This window comes from Nycticebus coucang, chromosome 10 (genome assembly GCF_027406575.1).
Source record: "Nycticebus coucang isolate mNycCou1 chromosome 10, mNycCou1.pri, whole genome shotgun sequence".
Taxonomy (NCBI): Eukaryota; Metazoa; Chordata; class Mammalia; order Primates; family Lorisidae; genus Nycticebus; species Nycticebus coucang.
The window spans coordinates 87,251,558-87,265,865 of NC_069789.1; the positions used below are offsets into that span (position 1 = coordinate 87,251,558).

The 14,308-nt window shown below is 36.9% G+C and overlaps 1 protein-coding gene across 7 annotated transcripts in view; it reads right to left on the reverse strand.

Moving 5' to 3' along the window:
• RABGAP1L (RAB GTPase activating protein 1 like) overlaps nucleotides 1-14,308 on the reverse strand; it is a 754,150-nt gene that overhangs the window by 149,273 nt on the left and 590,569 nt on the right. For 6 of the 7 annotated variants that reach the window (XM_053605154.1, XM_053605152.1, XM_053605153.1 and 3 more), the window contains one exon: nucleotides 3,490-3,618. In XM_053605154.1, the coding sequence (XP_053461129.1) occupies nucleotides 3,490-3,618 (129 nt within the window). Of the gene's footprint in view, nucleotides 1-3,489; nucleotides 3,619-13,648; nucleotides 14,291-14,308 lie in introns of those variants that run through there. The other variant, XM_053605158.1, reaches the window with a different exon arrangement.

Below are 14,308 nucleotides of genomic sequence, written 5' to 3' on the forward strand. Positions count from 1 at the left end.
AGCAGGAATAATGGGAAAGGCTTTAGTTTGTTTTCAAAACTGTAAGCCATTATGAAATCGATTTAGTGGGTTGTGATCAGCTCTTTGGTTTGGAGATTTTCTTGGGGTGATGGGAGAACTTTAAAATGAAATAGAATCTAATGCAGGAGAACAGAAAACATCAGAGAGTCTCAAACATTGAAAAGGTATGTATTTCTTCAGATAGGTATGGACAATTAAGTTCACAAACTTGTCCTAGAAAAAGTGCTACACACCTCATTGCTGCATATCACCATGGTCACCTTCAAGGTATTCCCCTTGGGAAGTTATGTTCCGATCCCAGTCCCTAGTCCACCTTTCAAAGCAATTTTGGAAGTCGTTTTCTGGAATGGCTATCTGGAATGGCTGTCATCATATGATGGGTCTGACAATTAAGTTCATGAACTTATCCTAAAAAAGTGCTATATAACTCATTGCTGAATATCACTGCAGTCACCAGATGGCCAAAAGGAGTGCTTTGAAGGTAACCATAGTGATATTCAGCAATGAGGTATATACCACTTATTCTAGGATGAGTTGCAAACTTAATTGCCCATCCTCATATGTATGTTATATACATATGTATAATCAAGATCTCAATATAAAAGTTTCAGTTTTAAAGGCAATTTTAAACCTTTGGGTTGGAGACCTACATTCTAGTCCCAGCACAATCCCTGCGTACTGTATACTTATATCTTCCTTCTTTCAGTTTCACCTCCCACCTGTCTCATAGTCATTCACTCTACATTCATATGTTATAAATCAAAATGATGTCCTTTGGGTACTGTTTTAAATATTTAAGAAGTCACTCTCCTAAGATAATGAAAAGAACACACAAAACCTATTAAAAATTTTAAAAATTATTAAATTATTAAAAATGTTTAGACTCAGCACAGTGGCAAGCACCTGAAATCCCAGCTACTTGGGAAGGTTGAGGTTGAGGATTACTTGAGCCCAGGAGTTTGAAGTTATAGTGAGCTATGATTAGGCCACCGAACTCCTGCCTGAGTTATAGAGCAAGACCCTGTCTCTAAAAAATAAAATAAAACATTTTAATTAATTTAGAAACTTTATTAGAAGTTTCTAAAAATATTCACAGGTGCCCGTTCATGTCTAAAAAAAATATTCTTGTTGCACAAAGCACTTCCTTTCTAGGAATAGTCCGTTCAGATCATATTTTCAACTTGTTTTCTAACATTTTAAGTTTCTATGTCCCTTGGATCCCATGTTTCCGGATTGACAATTATTAGCTACCTCCACATCCCTTGAGGAACTTCATAAATGATAATGGAAAAAAAAGTTTTCCCATACATTTCAGATTTTTACTTAGTTTTCCTGGGGTTTTGTCCTTAATGACTTGCCAATGCTATTAGATTTCCCTTGAAAACATTTAACTTTCCACCTTACTTGTACCTCTTAATTCTCTACTCTTTTATTAGAAATTAATGTTTTATTTTAAAGGATTCCTATAGCATTGACCCAGTTTACAATATTTCTCTTTGGCATCTCTGGAACAACCAGCTGGCTGAAGCCTACTTTTCAACCTCACCATGCACAAAATTGAAAGGTACCACACCCACTAGAATATACTATCAAACTCTAACAAAGGTAGACTTCTGAAATGCAGATGTCTTTTGAAGAGTTTGTATTTCAGAATGAAGACGTCAGATACCATCATTCTTGATAACTTTTGAAAAATTATCTCTTGGAATATAAAGTTCATTTGAAAGAAATATAATTTTTCTGCTCAATTTACTTTTAATACTGAACTGTAATTTTTAACATTCGTAAATTACTTTAAAATAGGTTAAAATTCAAAAGAATAGTGTTACATAGATAAGTGTTACAGTGAATATGCTGCCTAAACTTCTGTGTCAAAGTACATTTTATTTTTGTTTTTTTGCAGTTTTTGGCCGGGGCTGGGTTTGAACCCACCACCTCCAGCATATGCGGCCAGCACCCTACCCCTTTGAGCCACGGGCGTCACCCTATTTTAAGTAATAAGCTTAATTAATAATTGATGGCAGCTCTTATCTTTTAGTTGCTCAGTTCAAAATCTGTGCAGTCATCTTGACTATTCTTTTTATCTTACATTCAAATTTAACACATAATGAGATCTTGCAGGTTCTCTTTCATTATATATGCAGGTTCCAACCTCCAACTCCATCTCCACTGTTATCACCCTGGTTCAAGCTATCATCATCTTTAGTAGGATAACAGCAAAATCTCTTGTCTGATCTTCCTACTTCTACTTTCCTATGGTCTATTCTTAATAAAATAACCATTTTGATACTCTAAAAACCTCAGAAAGGTCATATCACTCCTCTACTGAAAACCCTGCAAGGACTCTACACCTCATTCTAAATAAATTCTAAGTCCTTACAATGGCCTACGTTTTCTGGCTCTTGGTGAGCACTTTAACTTCCTTTCCCATTACTCTCATTTCATTCATTCCATTCCAGCTACATTGGCCTTCCTGTTGTTCCTCAAACTCACCAGGCATGAGCCAGTCTCAGGGCCTTTAAACTGGCTGTTGCCCCATCGAAAATAGTCTTCCCACCGAAATCCCCATGACTGACCCCTCCTCTCCTTCACTTTCTCCATGAAGTCTGCCCTGTCTATTAATAATCACAACCTTCCCCCACCCTGCCAATTTAATCTCCTTTATATTTCCCTACTTTTTCTTTTTTCACAGCTATTTATCGCCTTCTAACATATTAATAAGTTTTTATTATGTTAATTGTTTATTGTCTGTTTCTTTCTGTGAGAATGTAAGATCTATAAGACCTGGGATCTTTGTTTGTTTAGGAAACAATTGTATATTTATATTATGGTTAGGTGAGAAGATAACCTATTCCAACTGTTATAAGAATTAATGTTAGTAAATTGATTTCGAATCTTTCAAAAGTGTGCTCTCTCACCTTAATAACACAACTTTCTAAATAGAGTTTTTCATTTCAATTAACTTATAAAATTTATTTAGTTTTATTAGACATACGACATGGACCAACACATCTATAGACATTTGGCTGGTGTGGGATGGGAAAGGGCAGATCAAGAGATCTGCAAACTACCAAGTCCCATAGAGAAATGAAAGCACTGCCTGAATAGGCTTTTCTTGCTTTGTCCTAAATAATCTTAAAACAGATGGCAAAAGCTAAATACTAAGTCTGCTGCCATGGAAACAACTATCACAGTAGTCCACTCTAGAGCCCCACCTACAAGATAAATGTTTTGTCTTCCCATTGTTACACTCTGAACCTGTCAACTTTTATTCTAAAGCTGTAGAAGGTACAGCTACAATACACATATCTAGCCAAACGAAAAAGTCTGGAAGAGACTAGTTCACACACAATATCACCTGAAATACAGTCAAACCCTACAACATATAGAAAAAAAGTTATGTATAATTTGCCATGTTTTTCGGCATTCAAATTCCACCTGTATTATATATATATTCATGAATCTTACTTTAATATTGCAAGCCTGCTCCATCAATCTTCTTGCATTTTCCTCTGCCCTGTATCTCTTTGGAAGCTGAACTCTGAAGAACTTTAAAGCACCTTCAAAATCAGCCTGCAGAAGGTCTTCCTTTGAGGTCTGCAGAATAATCACCAAGAATTATCATTAGATTTTAATCAACATTCAAGACAAACACATTACAAAAAGAATTTATATTTTCCTTAATATACTTTTATAGCTAAGATTTAAGTGAGTTCCAAAAATCTTTAGAAGATACTTCCAACATTTCAATATTTAGATGACATTGCTATTAGCTGAGATAAATCATCATAAATCATATAAACAATGTAAGAGTTAATTAATACTTTAACATATTTAACTTACATTGCCTGAAAATTAGAATGGTGGATCATGGCAAAGCTTACCAAATTACATCACTGGGAAAAGAACAAGGCCAGTACAGGAGAAAAAATGAACTCTGGGACAAATCTGTGACTTTATCTTCATGAACATTTTAGACAATGCAATCAAAGCATATCAGAGTTATACAATAAACACCTAATGGGAAGATGGCTTTTCAACTAATGATAGCAGCAGCTCAGTGAGAAAAATAAGAAATTGATCCTGTACATAAAGGATGCTAAGAAAAAGTAAATAAAGCAAACCACTTAACTATAGATTCTTATGAAAGCTATTGTTTGAAGAATTACTTCTTTAAGAAATAACAACCACTTGGAAATAAATCTGTGCACAGAAAAAGGATTGAAAAGGAACAAAGCAAAATGTTTATCTGGATGGTAGGAAAATGTTTTTTTTTTTTACTTTATATTTGTTCTATTTTCTGCAGTAACACTTTTGTAATAAGAGAGACAATGAGAATTTTAACAACTATAAAACATCCTTTGGAAAATACTATGATTTGTACATATTGTAGAATTAGATAAATAGGTACATAGGAGTAAACCAAAAAGAAATTAGCTGTTAAAAACAAATGAGATGTTTCAGAGTCTGTACTTAATTATCAAAACTTCAGTAATTAAAAAAAAAAAACAAAAACGAGAGTCTTTAGATATTATAGAACTCTGGGCTAACTCAAATGTTACTTTATTTAAATTCAAATGTAAAGTTGATTTAACCCTAAAGATTTCATGGAAAAAATATATAGGAAGCCAGAGAAATTCCTGCTCATAGCAGAGCCTGAGTTCTTCTTATCACTGCCCTGGTCCAAGTCATTGTCATCTCTCACTGAGCCACTGTGGTATCCTTCTAACAAACTGCCCTGTTTTTGCTCTTGCTCTCCACAATCTACTGTCCTTACAGCCAGATGATACTCTTTCAGATCTTGTCACTCTTCGGTGAAAGCCCTCAATGGCTCCCACTGTGCTCAGAATAAAATCCACACACCAGCACCCACAAGGCCCTTCATGATCTGAGGTCCCTGCTTTCCCCTCCAACCTCATCTTAAACTTTATATCTCTCCTTGTTCTCAACCTGCCAAGCACGCAGGCTTTCTTTCCGTTTTTGTCTACACCAAATTCACTCCAACCTGAAGGCAACATCTCTTGCTGTTCCCTTTGCCTGGGATATTCTTCTCCCAGATCTTCACAAGGACAGCAACTTCTTGTGATGCAGGTTTTAGCTCAAAAGTAAGGTCTGAGTGAGGCCTTCTCTGAGCACTTCAGTTCTTCCCCTCAGGCCATCTGTTCCACTTCTTCCCCTCCCTAACTGTAGCGTTCACTGCCACATCCACAGCAATAAGAACAACACTCAGAAGACAGGATGTACTCAAAATTTCTTACAGCATGAATGAATGAAATTCATTTTCATCTCTCTTTTGCTATAGATATTTTTTTCTTTCCTTCTGCCTTTTAAAGAGAAATATGCAATGGAAAGAATATATTAATTAACATAACAGGTAGTTTCACAGGAAGGGGTGGAGAACCCCTGGCCTTAAGGAAACTTGCAGTCTTCCTCATCCTTAAATTTTGCCTTTTGACTGAATCTAAATTTTACATAACAAATCCCTTCCTTAAAAGGGGTAGGCAGAGAAAGATGAACTTTTCTTGCCTCCTTTGGTGCTTTAAAAAAAAATGATCTTGAAGATTTTGAAATCAGAAGGCTGCAGGTTCCCCAAAATTGGAAAGGTAGTTACTGGAAACAACTTTGGACTGAAAGAGAGTTTCTCTAACTAAAATATCAAATGCTGAATTATTGGGAAACCATCTAGCTACCAGTTACACCAGACATATAATATCCCTAGTCTTCCTTTTTAACATGTAACATCACTTCCTATGATTAGCTCTCTGATAATGGTTTGGGAAATTCAAAAGAGGCTACCTACAGACTTTGCAGGGAGTTAGGATTAGCCTATTATTCACTACCAAAGAGGCCTGTGAGAGTACCCCTTCTATTTTCAGTGAAGCTAACTTCCAGTTTCCTGGAAACAAAGGCCTCCAAATAGTAGGGGGCAATCCCTTTGCAACAGGCAGTAATATAGTTACCTAATTTCCTAATACTGCCCAAGGCCTAATTTCAAGTCCAGCCTTTTAGTGCATACAAAAGCAGAAAGAATGGGATCAAGGATGAAGAATCCTACATTCTCACACACTAGACCTCTGGGTCAAGCAGGAATGTCCATGTAGGCAGAGATGCTGTTTGGAGAAGGCTATAACCTCAGGGGAGGTGCAACAAGGGGCTCTCCAGTAGGTGGGGCTGACATCCAACTCAGATTGAGTCTCTGGATACCAAAAGCCAGAGTACCCTGTGGCTTTCCTTGGTGCTCCAGAATTCACGTCTGGCCTACCTCCAGTGAGCCCAAGAAGGGAGGAGCTCTGACAATCACAAGCAGGGTGACCCCAGTATACAAAGGTGTAGAAATTGCATCTTATTCAATTCTCTAACTTCAGCCTCTGAAAAGTATTTGGCACATTAAAGGTACTCAAATAAGGTTGTCAAAGATGGAGTAAATTGACTTTTTTTTTTTTTTTTTTTTTTTTAAGAGAGAGAGTCTCACTTTGTCCCCCTGGGTAGAATGCCATGGCATCACAGATCACAACTTCAAACTCCTGGGCTCAAGTGATCCTCTTGCCTCAGCCTCCTCAGTAGCTAGGTCTACAGGTGCCCGGCTATCTTTAGAGACAAGGGCTTGCTCTTGCTCAGGATGGTCTTGAATTCCTGAGCTCAAGCAATCCATTCACCTTAGCCTCTCAGAGTGCTAGGATTATAGGCATGACCCACCATGCCCAGCGTAGAATAAAATGAATTTAACTCCAACTCTGGCTAACTCATAGTGCTGATAAGTTTTCCCATTTATAAAATGGGAATAGCATGGGACATAACCACGAGACGAACTCTACCTAACCAAATCAAATATTTTGACCTGGTTGCTTGTACCCCCACATTAACCTCAAATAAATTTACTTTTAAAAAAAGGAATATCTTTAATATCAAGTATTTGAGAATGAAGTAAGGTAAGGCATTTTATGAGTTCATTTATCAAACTCTAAAAGGAATATAAGAGATGATAATTTGGTAAATTGTCTCTGTGTTTCTCTAATATGTTCAAATATGGATATTTTAGTGGCCAAAAGCAGTACTCTGTTCTGACATTTTCAATTCCATAAAGCAGGCAGTCTAAGTTGGAAGAACTTACATTCTTGTTAGGGATTATAATACAGTGAATAAAAACAAAACTGCCAGTACTCAAAAAACACAGGAATGGAAACCTTGCTTGATGGTATTCTAGAAGACAACCTGTAGTCTTACTTTACTTCTGATGGGCTTTTCCCTCCAATTTCCTATCTTTACGAGTCTTCCATCATCATTAAGTATCATCTCAAGTATCATCTTTGTAATCCCATAAGTAGATTATAAGCTTATAGGGATAACTCTCCATGTTCTGACAACTGTATCTAAGAGGTAGCTAGGTCTACAGGTGCCCGGCTGTCCCACTACAGCCAAGAGTTGAGAGATCTGCGTGTATATATCTACATGGTTGGGTCATATGTTAGGTAATATTCTTTTTCCTTATCACACAGTCTTGGCCTGAAGGAAAAAAAAAATTTTTTTTAAAAGACTAACATAAAGTCTCACCATCCAGAGAAAAACATAATTAACATTTTGTTACATTACTTATAGTCCTTCTTTCTACATCTTTATACACACATCTTATATATATTTAACAAAATAATATGTACGATATGATTCAGATTTTGTTAAACTGAATCAAAGTTTAAAAGAGTACTGCTTTTAGCCACTAAAATATCCATATTTGAACATATTAGAGAAACACAGAGATAATTTACCAAATTATCATCCCTTATAATTTCTTTTAGAGTTTGACAAATGAACTCATAAAATGCCTTACCTTACTTCATTCTCAAATACTTGATATTAAAGATATTCCTTTCTTTAAAATAAAAATTACATATTATTTTGTTAAATAAATTAACAAAATAAATTAACAAAATCTGAATCATATTGTACATATTATTTTGTTAAATATATATGCTTCACAACTATTAAACATTAATGTAATATATTAGTCCAAAATATATGTAGCAATACTATCTACAAAAATAAAATGGCTTCAGCTGGGGCTCTAGAACCAGTTCCACACATACTAATTATTAATAAGCTGGTTATGGAGATAACTTAGTTAATGGTTATAATTGTATGAATATTAATTCTTTACCCTGACAATAAAGAGAGGCTTAAGACATGATCTTGTAATGGTTAGATCCCTAAAAATGTACCCCAAAGAGGCAGAATAACTCTTCAAGAACCAAACCATAAACTCCAAAGAGGTGGTGTTGCTTTTAGTTTATACATAGGTGCTCCCTACACAGAATCCCATCAGGCTAGAAATATCAATTTAAAATGAAAAGGCTGTTCTCCAACTGGGAAATTCTCAGAGAGCTTCTATTTTGTCTGCAAAACAATAGTGAGGGAAGATTAAAATAATGAAAATGCAACTACTGTCTCACATTATTTGGTAAGTAATGTCAGCCAGAAGATAATACAGACAAGAATTAGGTAATTTGAATAAGCAATGACATATTTTTTTTCTCTGTTAAAAAAAGGGAAAGAATTCTATCAGCTTTTAGATAAGAATTAATAAAGGATAACTTCTGGAAATTAGTGGCTTTACTAAAATACACCTTTTGCTTCCTAAACTTTCTGACAAATTCTTTTTAATGATGACATGTAACATGTTTACCATGTACATCTTCAAAGTTGACATTACTTCTTCTTCAATTTTAATAATAAATCACAGCTATTTAAATAAGTCTTCCTTTCAAGTAGGTAGGAAAAAATATTAGGAGGGAAAGGTAAGTACAATGTTAATGAAAGTACCCTTTGTGCTTACCTCAGTAAAATGAATTAAGTAAACTGCCTGGCACCCAGTAGATATCAACATAAATCTGCTCTGTGAGTTTACTAAAGGTTCCACTTCAAGCATACCCAATATTAAAAAGTAATATTTATACAATGCAAATTAGGGAGTAGATTTAGGATTTATCTTGATACAAAAGCTGATTTTTAGATTTTGGGGGATAAGAAATACGCATGGCAACTTCGCTATTTGGATTTTCGTTTTCTGTGTGTCTTTTTTTTTTTTTTTAGATAAGATCTCATTGTATTGCCTTGCCTAGAGTATAGTGATGTAGTCATTCACTGCAAACGGCAGCCTCAAACTCCTGATCTTGAATGGTTTCCCCTCAACTTCTCAAGTAGCGGTGAATATGTGGCACTACATCTGGCTAATTTTTTCTTTTGTCATTTTTTTAGAGATAAGGTCTTCCTATGTTGTCCAGGTTAGTCTCAAACCACTGGCCTCAAGTGATCCTCTTACAGCAGTCTCTCAAATTGCTGGGTTTATAGGCATGAGTCATGGCACCTGGCTTTGGGTTTTTAACGTCTTTCTTTTTTGAGACAGAGCCTCAAGCTGTCACCCTGGGTACAGTGCTGTGGCATCACAGCTCACAACAACCTCCAACCTGGGCTCAAGTGATTCTCCTGCCTCCACCTCCCAAATAGCTGGGACTATAGGCGCCTGCCACAACGCCCAGCTATTTTTCTGTTGCAGCTGTCAGTCATTGTTGTTTGGCGGGCCCGGGCTGGATTCGAATCCACCAGCTCAGGTGTATGTGGCTGGTGCCTCAGCAGCTTGAGCCACAGGCACCGAGCCAGGGTTTTTAACTTCTTTTAAAAGTTATAGTCTGTCTTTAATGAGCAATTCTTATAGTTATTAGCCGTAAGTAAATATGTGAGACATATTTTCTCCTCTGCTCTTTCATCCCTTCTTAAAATTAATGTTTTAAGAAAATCCACAAATTCAAAAACAAACAAAATAGTATGCAGTTTGACAGCATAAGAAATCTGATCAAAATGAAACTTTAAAATGGCCACTGAAGAGACTAGATCATTTACTTATATAATATCAGCTAGATATATACTAGATCATTCACTTATATATATCAAATCTCCTTAATCTGAGAGTCCTTTGAAGTCACTGTGGAAAGTGCTCAGAGTATCAGTATTGAAACTACAGCTAACACTAATTTTAATATATAATGATATGACAATAACTTTTTATGACATAGAAGGGACATGAAAAAATCCATGGCATGGCAAAAAGAAAAAAAAATCCAAAGAGGAAAGAGAAGATTTCAAACATGAGCACAGTAAAAGTTTTTCCTCTTTCTCCAAATTTCACACACTTATAGAGCATGGACTCTGACCATATGCTATGGCTGATAACCATTTTGAATATGTTTTTCCCACTGAAAAATTCAGTGCAAGAGTGTATCACATTTTAAAGTGATTTTTTAAAGACAGGGTGGGTGGAAATACTTCTAATGTCTGGGTGTTATCTCCAGACGCTTCTATTCCAAACTTCTCACTATTCTTGGATGATAAATCTCTTTAAGAATCTCTAATAAGCAACAAATTCTAGATTTAATTCTTTTCAGGGATTACTTAAAAAAAAAAATCAAGCATGGTTCTCTTTCTTACCTTCACTGTTTTTTTATCCTAAATGGCTTTTTTATGTTATGGTATCTAATGGGATTCTATTCAGCTAAAAAACATTTTTAGGCTGAGTACAATGGCTCAGTCCTATAACTCTAGCACTTTGGGAGGCCACCGTGGGAGGATCACTTGAGCCCAGGAGTTGGAGGTTGCAGTAAACTCTGATGGTACCACTGCACTCTAGCCTGGGCAACAGAGTCAGACCCTCTCTCAATAACAAGAAGAAATATTTGTGGAGGCTTTAAAAAAGGAAAACATTACTTAGCTAGTTCTAGTGTATCTCCTGCTTTAGCATTTCAATTTCATTAAAGAAACGTGTTTGGTGAGTCTGCACATAGACTATATGACCTGTGGTAGTATCTGAAATGAAGTGTACCTGATTTATTAAAGGGAAATTATCCTTTACTGGATGTACCATTACAGAGCAAATTCCAAATGTGCATATTCTATTCAATTAGTGGCCTCTTCCAACAAGGAGTTCTAGAAGTCTAGTGTTTTAGTAGTTTGAGGGTCTCTGTGAAGCAGGGAATGATAAATAAATTTTAGAGTCCAAATTCATAACACTGTCTTGATAAATCGTCTTCATTTGTTGGCTTTTTTTTTAAACTTATCTTGTAATGAAATCAAATTCCCAGCACCTTTAAAGTAAAAAGGTTATCTGTACATCTTTAACCCACAAGCATTCATGTTTAAAATGTGACTAAAAAAGCACAGAGACACATTTTAAACTTTAGTACTTGCCCTCTTGATTAGAAATGGAAATACTACAACAGTGAATGTGGCAGGATTCCTCTTAGGACCACCCTGTGCAGATTAGCCATCGATCCTCCATCATTAGCCAATCCAATAACACAAATCTGAACAACTGTACCCCCACCACCACCCACCCCAGTACACGTGATAAACTTTGAACAGTAACTCACTGGATAGCAGATCCCAATTTTCAGACATATTATTAATTAAAGGGCTTGTGATTTCCCCAAAGTATCCTGGCTCTACCAATAATCTTTCAAATGCAACTGTGTATAACAAAGCCAGGTATGGGTGGCGCCTGTGGCTCAGCGGGTAGGGTGCCGGCCCCATATGCCGAGGGTGGCGGGTTCAAACCCAGCCCCAGCCAAACTGCAACAACAAAAAAAAATAGCCGGGTGTTATGGTGGGCGCCTGTAGTCCCAGCTACTTGGGAGGCTGAGTCAAGAGAATCGCCTAAGCCCAAGGATTCGGAGGTTGCTGTGAGCTGTGTGACACCACGGCACTCTACCGAGGGCGATAAAATGAGACTCTTGTCTCTATAAAAAAAAAAAAAAAACAAAAAACAAAGCCAGGTATTTCCAAATGGCCCTATAGAAACTCACCATATGCTTTTCACATGTAACACATCCTATGCTCTGAATCCTAGAACCCCCAAATAAAAGATGTACTACCTTAGATACCTAACTTGGCAACCAAACAGACTTTGTTCAATTGCAACTTACAGACATGCAGTATATACAACCCCCCAAAGACCCCAAGCTTATGAATCTAACTCCCTGTGAATTTTATCGCAGACTAATTTTTCTAAACTGAAAACAGTTAAAATTCATCCCTAATGCAGAGTTGAGAATTAGAGATATTATTAGTTATCAATTTATGTTTTCCTCAAGACACTGAAAATATAAATGCCAGGGAGAGGAATTACTGGAAAGTTACCAGTGGAAACCCTTAAGTCACAAAGTTAAATAGTCTTGAAGATACAGAACTGTATCAGACCAAGCTAGTATTCTTCAGAGATGCAGAGAATTGGTTGAAATGTATGTTAGGACTTCATAGTATCAAAACTGAAACAAAATCCTTCTTATTTCATTTTTTGAAAAGCAAAACTCCTTTTTAATAGCATCATGAATCTTCAGTTTTCTCCTTTATTAAGGAAAAAATGTGATTCAAGAAACAATGGCCTTACCTAGGCATTAAAACATAGGCATTTAGCTTTTTTTTATAAATTTCTGCCTTACATGACAAAAGAACTATATTTTTCAAAAACAAAGCCTTATGCTCACACAATAATCATTGCTTCTAACTTGGTTTTGCAATGATAAACAGACTTCAGGATGGGAAATTCCTTATTTACATGGCTACCTAACATGTCTCCTATGATTATACAGAAGAGCTTATATTTGCAGGTAAATACATACAATAAGACTGAACTAGTAATTGTAAAGATAATTATATTAGGAGATATATGAGAGAAAAGAAATTCAGCCACATAAATAATGTACTGAAAGACTTCAATCTGAGAGAACCATCATAAGGAAACAGTCTGAAGTGGTATTAATACCAATTCTATAAAACAGACAAAGCTAAATTATTCTTGTTCAATTACCAAATACTGGTATAGGACTACTGTAGACCAATTACATTATAGAATAGTTGCTTGGTATAGTTTTTAAGCCACTAAAGAGAAACCCTGCAACAGCAATTGTGGGTATTTAATTTTAACCCTTGGTAGGAAATGAAGAAGGATGATTTTTCTTTTTCTCTTATTCAGGAAAATCAAATAACAAGCAAGTCAGACTTCCCAGATTCACAGCCCAGACCCAGCAGCTTTCAGCTGTTTCACAGATACACAGTGCAATCACCTTTGGAGAGAAATGTACAATTTCTTACCCAAAGATATTTTAGGTGATAACATCCCTACCAACAAAACAAAACAAAACAAAACAGAACAATCAAATTGGCATTCAAATGAGGAGGTTGGAAAGCAAACCACACTTAGTCTAGATAAGTGGCTCTGTCTGTTGTAAAATTTAACCCTTTGGAGACATAAATAAGGAATGCTACATGAAGAGCTTGGATATTCTGCTTTATTGCTGAGTCGAGCCAGACAGAAAACCATATTTTTGCTGCCACAGAGATAATGCCACTAATGTGACCCTGGGCTCTGAGCAAAGAGCCATGATCTCCTGTAGCCAATTAAGGAGTGGTGTGGACTAGGCTCCAAATGAGCTGCACAGCAGTGGCCACTCAGCACTTCCTTCCCGGTAGAGCCAGGAGAAGGAAAAGAAAACCAGAGACCATAAGCCTCTTCCAGAGATACAAGGAATTTTCACAGAGGGTAGCAGATTCCCTATAAATGAAGTGCAATGAAAAACAGTCTCACCGCCAGCAGCCGAGGCACAAACAGACGATGCCCCATCCCCAGAAGTTCCAGCACGCGGCACGCATACTCATTCACCAGCTTGCTCCTCTCGTCGTGCATGTCCTGGGACTTTTTGACAGGAGGTGTGAGCTTAGCAGCTGGGGCTGGGCAGGGCGCCCCTTCTTCCATGAGCAGTAAGTAGGTATCCAGAATGAGAAAGATAGATCTCTTATCCACAATTTTAAAAACTGCAATGGGAAGGGAGCCAGGCTTAGGTCTCCCCGGGAGGACGCACAAGCCAGTGTGTGGTGGGAATTGTCAGCTAATGTATCCACAAGAAAAACATTTTGGCTGTACTATCCACTGTGCAAGAGCCCCAAAGTAGACTGAGGAATGAAAATGAAATCGAATAGCGATCTAAATAAAAAACACCAAAAGCAACCAAATGTAAGAAAATGGCCAGGAGTGATGTAAGAAGAGTTCAGATACATGTGTAAAAACGGACAAGCTGCTTACAAGCGTCTAAGCTCGTGAGAGTGCGTGCGTGTGTGTGAGCAGACAGCAGCAGCAGTAGCCAGGAAGCCGGGGCAGTTGTGAAGCTGCAAGGAGAAAAGGATGAGCTCATTGCAATCCTTGATTCGTGACAAGCAGCGCTGTTGCTGTTGACGCCGACGCCGCTGC